Source organism: Emydura macquarii, unplaced genomic scaffold, assembly GCF_026122565.2.
Source record: "Emydura macquarii macquarii isolate MOO-44397 ecotype Brisbane River unplaced genomic scaffold, CSIRO-AGI_Emac_v2 contig_2473, whole genome shotgun sequence".
NCBI lineage: Eukaryota > Metazoa > Chordata > Testudines > Chelidae > Emydura > Emydura macquarii.
The window spans coordinates 3660714-3668133 of record NW_027132610.1 but is presented as its reverse complement, the minus strand read 5'-3'; the positions used below and the strand labels follow the sequence as shown (position 1 = coordinate 3668133).

The 7420-nt window shown below is 43.9% G+C and overlaps 1 protein-coding gene across 1 annotated transcript; it reads left to right on the top strand.

The window, feature by feature from the left end:
* Positions 1–801: 801 nt before the first annotated feature.
* Positions 802–4889, top strand: LOC137162930 (gap junction beta-2 protein-like). Its single transcript, XM_067562840.1, has 2 exons — positions 802–905; positions 4087–4889. The coding sequence occupies exon 2, from the start codon at positions 4109–4111 to the stop codon at positions 4784–4786; it is 678 nt and encodes a 225-aa protein (XP_067418941.1). The 5' UTR covers positions 802–905; positions 4087–4108; the 3' UTR covers positions 4787–4889.
* Positions 4890–7420: the final 2531 nt, after the last annotated feature.

The window sequence follows — 7420 nt, the reverse complement described above, 5'->3', positions numbered from 1 at the left end:
CGACATAGCGCTTTCCACACTAGTGCTAATGCCGGCAAAACTTATGTCACTCAAGGGCGTGTTTTTTCACACCTCTGAGCAACAAAGCTTTTGCCAGCATAAGTTCTAGTGTAGACAAGGCCAGAGGTGCTGCTTTAGCTGCTCCGATTTTAAGTGTGCAGGTGCCCTTAGATTTCCCAAAGCATTGCTCTGGGTGTCTATTGGACTGTAAACTCTTTGGGGCAGGACATATCCCCTTTTGTGCTGTCATCAGCTCCCAGTGGGCTGTTGGCAGCTAGCAAATTCTAACCACCCCTACAATAATAATATTGCAGCAATAATAAAGGCCTGGCAGTGTCAGGGCCCTGGTTGCAAGACTGGTTTTAGAAACAGGAGAGCTCTGAGACATCTGGGGACCAAATCCATTGTGTTTTGGGGAGGTGATAAAACAGGGCCCAAGGGCTGCTCCCCTCAGTCTCCTAGGAGCTCAGAGGGGGTTGTGCAGCAGCTGCCAGGTGCAGTCAGAGAGCTCTGTGTTCAGAGTCTCTTCCATGCAGGGGGGCAATGGCCAGAGCGCCGTCCTTTGCCCCCTTCCCGTGATAGCTCAGCCCGTCTCCGAGCCCTTGGGACGGGGCTGGCTGGGCTGAGCCGAGCCGCTGCCGGGCAGACTGAGGCGATGTGGGCGGGGGCGGCACCCTAGCCCGGCTTGCTCTGGGGATCGGAACTAGCCTCTCCTCCCGCCCCCGGGCGGCGAGGCTTTGCAAGGCGGAGGCGGGCAGGGGCGGGTTAAAAGCGGCAGCGGCGAGGAGCCTTTAGGCTTCGAGACAGCGGCGCTGGGATCAGCACCAGGACTGAGCCAGCAGCTCTCCCGGCTCCGGGGCGCTCATCTCCCGCCGCCGCTCAGGCTCCGCGCGTTGCTGAGACAGGTGAGGGTCCCCCGCGGCGGGGAATTGGGAGTAGAGGGAGCGCGTTGCTGTGTGTGAGCCCACAGGAGAGGAATCCGGATTAATATGTGTGGGTGTGCACACGCAGGAGGGGGGATGCGGAGGGAATAGTGTGTGTGTACAGGAGGGGAACACTACACAACAGGAATCCAGATTAGAGGTCAGGGTGTCTGGGGAGTCCGGATGAGAGGAGTGCTGGGGTGCGACTGCAGGAATCCGGATTAGAGGGTTTGAGAAAAACTCTTGCTGTACTTAGATGAAGTTTCCATTGTCAGTTCTTTTTCTGATTTGGGTCTGGTTCCTGGATATTCCAGCCCTGGAAAGTGTGGGTCCCTGGTGGCAAGAACCCGAGATTTGCAGGCGCTTTACTGAACTGGGATGTCTAATTTAAAAAGATTAACCACAGCAAAATATACCCGGGAAGGTTGAATTGGGGAAATTCAAGCTTTTGGGATAAAAGGGAGTTTTTTTTCAGGGTTACATTTAACCCAGCGCATTTTGATCTCCTTCACTGTGGTTAATCCTTTACACCTGAATTGAGCTCAAAGAGATTAGCCTGGAACTGAACTGCCCATGAGTAAACTAAAAAACGTGCTTCTACAGCTCCAGCAATGCCGACACGTTAAATCTTCCTTGGCTTGTACATGCAAAGCCCGGTATGGGAGAAACACCCAGTTTCCTTTAGGGTGAAAGGGGTGAGGGCTAGAGGAAAGTAACATGTATCCTCACCCAATGGAAATTTGCTTTTAGGGCCAATATTTTAATTAAAACATCTGGCATTAATCCATCCAAGTGTTTACAATCTTGAATTTTTCTAGGAGTCAGATAGGGTCTGCTGTTACTCCCGCCTATTTCAATGAGCCTTCCACTAATGATTTAAACAGAAGCAGGACTGGGCACAAGATTAATATGTTCTGTGTGTTTCATAAGATATTTATCATTGTCTACTTTAACTCTACAAATGGGATTTTCTGATAATTTCTGTGAAGGCAGTGATGATGTGAGCATACAGGGTACATGTTGTCAATTCCAGCAACTGATTCAAATGCTCCTGTAATGGTAGGTGAGAAGGAAAAAGTGCTTTGTGTCCAAAATCTCTACAAGTACATGTGGATTCATATCTACAATGCAAATTTGCTCTTCTTCAGAGCTCATGTTGCATATCATGCTGGCAATTTTAAAGACACTAAGTGGGTGAGATAATATCTTTTACTGGACCAACTTCTGTTGGTGAAATAGACAAGCTTTCAAGTTTACACAGAGCTCTTAATCGGGCAATTTTAAAGTCAGATGTGTGATAGCATATCAAACATTTGCAGTTCTTTCCTACTGTCAGTCAATTCTGACTAGTCCAGGGTTTTGGGTTTTTTTTTTTTTTTCCAATTATCATTTTATAATTGCTGAGCTTCTTATGTGATGAGTGAGAGTAGGTTGTTAGCAGAAATGTACAGGCATCTGATCACGGTCAGGGGAACAGGTCTTCACAGCAAGCAATACAGAATATGACCAACTTATGTGGTGGGAGAACAGAAAGAGGCTAAAGAATTTCAACCACCTTTTTAAGGCTGCCTTTTCTACTTTATCATGCAATTTTTCCATTCCTTATCACAGCAGTAAATCTGCTTTAGGGCCTGTCCACATAAGCAAATCTGCCATGTCCAGGGATTGTGTTACTGTTATAACATGCTAGTCCTCTGTGTTAGAATACCACTTGGTCTTGCCTGTGTAGATTACAACAAACCATGTTATGTATGTTCATGGAACTATAGCGTTATAACATGCTATTTCAGTAGAGTAGATTGCATGTGTAGACCGGCCTTTAGCATAGACATTCATCTCCCATGTGGTAGAGGAGCCTAATATTTGCTGGGTGTTACAGGACAAACACAATGCATGATCTTTCCTTCCCCCGGAGGAGGGTGTATCCCTTCCAACAGGCTTTTTATCCATGGCCAGTTTGGGTTTCCTAAAGGATGATGAACTTTGTTGAGACAAAGATGAGCTGAAGGGATGATGAACTTCTCCTGTTTCAAAGTACTTTGTCTAGTTCATCAACAATTTCCAACACCTGGGTTTAGTGAAAGTTCCATGGCTTGAGGTGCCATATCATCAGCAGCAGAACTTACACGTCTATTTTAAAAAGAAAGAAGTTTCTAGCCTGATGATGAAGAAAACCTTCCAAATGGGAAGTAGTGCAGCACTTGCTGTGCTTTAGAGAGACAGAAACAGCACTAATGAGAGGTTTGACTTACTCCTAGGGCTTGTCTACACTTAAAATGCTACTATGGCACAGCTAAACCACTGCAGCGCCTCAGTGTAGACACTACCTACACTGACAGGAGGGGTTCTTCCATCAGCATAGGTAATCCACCTCCCTGAGAGGTGGCAGCTAGGTCGACAGAAGAATTCTTCCATAAAACTAGCACTGTCTACACTGGGGGGTAGGTCAGTTTAACTACGCCGCTTGGGCATGGATTTTTCACACTCCTGAGCAACATAGTTATGCTGACCACATTTTCTAGTGTAGACCAGGCTTAATTTATCTCAGTGTGGTGTTAATGCTGAAGACTAATTACATTTAAAATGTCAACATAAACTGTTTAGCTAATTATTATTTTAGCATAAACATCTATCTCCTGTAATGTCTGTATCCAGTCTGTGGATGAGGCAGTAGGGATGCATGGAGATGGGTCAGCCATATCCTCTTGGCCCCTTCAGTAGTTAAAAAAATTGCTCTAATGGGGGGAGTCCTACAGTGCCATCCTTCCTCTCCCTGATTTGGGGGTGGAGGGGGTTGAGAGAAGCTGCAAACCACTGCTGGGCTTTTCCCACAGAGATGGAGAGCTCTGAGAAAGGGCAGAGGACATAGGGGAAAGAAAGTGGGCTCACTTATTTGATGACCTAAACATATCTTAACCAACAGCTCCCGTAGAAATGTTAGCACCATCAGAAATCAATATAATTGATACATTGGCAAAAGGTTTGATTACACCATATTTTTAATATGGGCAGAACTAATTAAAATGACTTGTCTTTACCTGTTTGTCTCTTCACCTGCAATGCAGGGTTAGTACCAGGAAACCTTCCAGTTCATGGAAGTTATGGTATTGATTGGCTAACCCTTGATAACTGGTCCTTTGGTGTATTTCTCTTGTCTTATTAGGTCAAAGGATACAGAAGAGAAGATGGACTGGGGAACTTTGCAGAAGATTTTAGGAGGTGTAAACAAACACTCCACCAGCATCGGGAAGATCTGGCTCACTGTCCTGTTCATTTTCCGTGTTATGATTCTCGTGGTGGCTGCAGAGAAAGTCTGGGGAGATGAACAAAATGATTTTGTCTGCAACACTCTGCAACCCGGATGCAAAAATGTTTGCTACGACCACTTCTTCCCCGTCTCTCACATTAGACTTTGGGCCCTTCAGCTCATCTTTGTCTCAACACCTGCACTGCTGGTGGCGATGCACATTGCATACAGAAGGCATGAGAAGAAAAGGCGGCTCAGATGTGGTGAGAAAGTGGATGTGGAAGAACTGAATAATCAAAAGTTTCATATACAGGGCCCTTTGTGGTGGACCTACACCAGCAGCATATTCTTCAGAATCGTCTTTGAAGCTGTCTTCATGTATGTGTTTTACGTCATGTATGACGGATACCAAATGCCTCGCTTACTGAAATGTAGCGCATGGCCGTGCCCCAACACAGTGGATTGCTTTGTTTCTCGACCCACCGAGAAAACAATGTTTACTATTTTCATGCTTTCTGTGTCTGGGATCTGTATGCTGTTAAATGTGGCTGAATTGTGTTATTTGGTGATAAAATTTTGTATGAGAATGCCTAGGAAACCAGCAACTTTAAAATAGCTCCCAACACATCAGAGTTTTTTTTCTCCCAACTTCTTGTTAGGTATCAGAAAATGATCAGCAATGTTTTTCAGACTGAATTAAAAGAAATGTAAACATAAAATGTAATTCATTTTAATAATCTGATAGCCCTCCCATGAAGCTTATTGAGTTCTTAAAGATCTTAAATATGTGCGTGCGCTGAATACTCTCTTAGTTGAGTACTCAGAGAACCTGATCCTGCAAGATGTAGCTTTTCAAGTTTGCTGCTGGTAGAAGAGTAAACCCTGCAGTGATTCTAGTGTGGAGAAGCCAATGGAGTGTAGTCATTTTAAAAAGTGATATACTTGTGTGCATCTTGCTGTGGGAGAGGCCAGAACTTGTGTGGCCAAGAGGGGCGATCTGTGATCTCCTAGCTTATAGTGTGTGTTGTGCCAGTCACTTTCAGTGATTAAGCTAGTAAGAAGGGTTTGTGGCTGAATGGGACAGAGATTTTGTTTGGGGCATATTTGGGCATGCTCTAGTTTTAGGGACTCTTCTTGCTGCACTGGGGAGGGAGGAAGGCAGATGGGTAACTGCATCTATGGTAGAGGTCCTTATTTCTTTCTCCCAGCAATCCCTGCACTCATGGAGGGTGGGTTTGTAGATCCATATTTTGGGATTGAAGAGGACAGAGGCAGCCAAGAGAAGGGATTAAGGATGCATATTGTTCCTGCCCTCAATGCCCACTGAGAATATATGTATATTATGCACACATACATAGCCTACTATTGTATTTTTCAGCAAATTCTTTCTAACATGTGGAGCTGCTCTCAAAGGAGGTGGGTTGTTTGGTTCAGCTACTGATGAAAGAAGCCATGGCAGTACTACTTCCATGGAGGCATCCACATGGAAGTTAGCATTGTATGGGGTGGAACTGGAATTGTTTGCTCATTCCCTGGAAGAGGCAAGAAGACGCCTGCCCATATAATAATTTAGAAAAAAACCATGAGGATGGGATACTCACAGGAGTTTTCTTCTTCTACTCTTGCCCTCCAATAAGTTTTTCCATCGGAAGGGGTAATGCTGAGTGCCTCAGTTTGGTAGGTTTAATTTCTAACATTTGAAAAAGATTTTTACCCAATGACTGGCTTTCCTTCAAGTCAGAGGTGTAGCCAGAACTGATTTTTTTTCGCAGGGCCTGTGGTTGACACGGGTGGGCACAAGCTTTGTGTCACAAGCAAAACAGAGGCTGATAAAAACGCGGGATGAATTGCTTAAAATCTGATTGGGTGGGTTCGGGCCTGCTTTCAAAGTGCCCACCCATACAGGCCCATCCGTAGCTATGCCTCTGCTTCAGTTGCTTACTTCAGAGATTTGTGCTGACTAAAAAAATATGCAAAATTGTTTCTTTATCATTCCATTTTGTATTGCTCAGGACAACTACTGTACTTCAACTCTTATTGCATGATGCATTGCAGGACGCACCCTTGTAGTGTTCTTGACAAAGCTCTCTTCTTTCTATCCATTCCTTGTAGCTCTTAACCAGAACTCCTTCTCCAAATCCTCAACTAATCCACAATAGGGTGTCTGACTTTTCAACACTCCCACTTACAGTGAGTCACTCATCCCCCATTTCACAATGCACACAGGAAGACTGACAAGATCCCTAAAGAGCTAAATTAACACTGTCCTGAGATGAGAGATGTGTATAAGAACCTGCTATTTCTTTTAAAGTTCCCATTGTTAAGATGTAAATTGCATGTGACCAAGTGGAGGAATAGCAGGAGTGCATCTGACCCTGTATTTTTACAATATTCTCAATAAACATGGAAGTTTACATATTTACATGGGGAATTACAACATTACATGTAGCACTACAATTTCAGCATTTCTCTCAAGTACCTGCCCATTAGACGTAATTGTAGAGGACCAGTTACTTCTGTTATAGGTTGCAAAAACTTGGTATGCCCAGAAAGGGCATATTTTAGGGCAGCGTGTAGAGTAGCTAGGTTTCTCCCCTTACATCTGTTGTTTCCTCCAATACATCCCAATTTACTGCTGTTGGAGGAAATTAGGATGCACTGATTTAGGCAGGGTAGCTTGTGGAAATATTGCTAACCTGCATCACCTCATGCACTGGCAATGGAGCACAAACAAGCTACCACTACTGATGTATTGAGTATCAGATGGTAGGTCTGAGCCACAAACCAGTTATGTTAATTACAGGCTTAGGTTGGGTGGATTTTCAGAATGTACATTAGATAGAAATCTACACTTAATGGAGGGAGGAAAAGAAATCAAAGCAGCATTATCAGAAACATGAGCACAACTTGAAAAGTAAATCAGAACTAAATATGAGAACATCCTTAATCCAACTGTGATGAACAAAAACTCTCACATATATCATGCTTGTACTTGGTTCCTGCACAATTACATGTCTAACGACAAAGAGAACAAACTGTTTCTACATTCCCAGTGCTCTAGTATTATGTTAGTTTTATAACAATTATCATTTTTACTTCATTCAGCCCATAACTAAAGCACTTTTGTAATGCCTGAGGTTCTATGTTACTTAAAGTGTTGTGGTGTACAACTATCTAGTGAAAAAAGTACATTTACTATTAAAGGAAATGTAAGCTCTAATACCACTTTAAATAACTGAGAGCTACTGTA

Excerpts from the sequence above, each read along its gene's own strand:
- LOC137162930 (XM_067562840.1), top strand. The coding sequence starts at position 4,109 with ATGGACTGGGGAACTTTGCAGAAGATTTTAGGAGGTGTAAACAAACAC.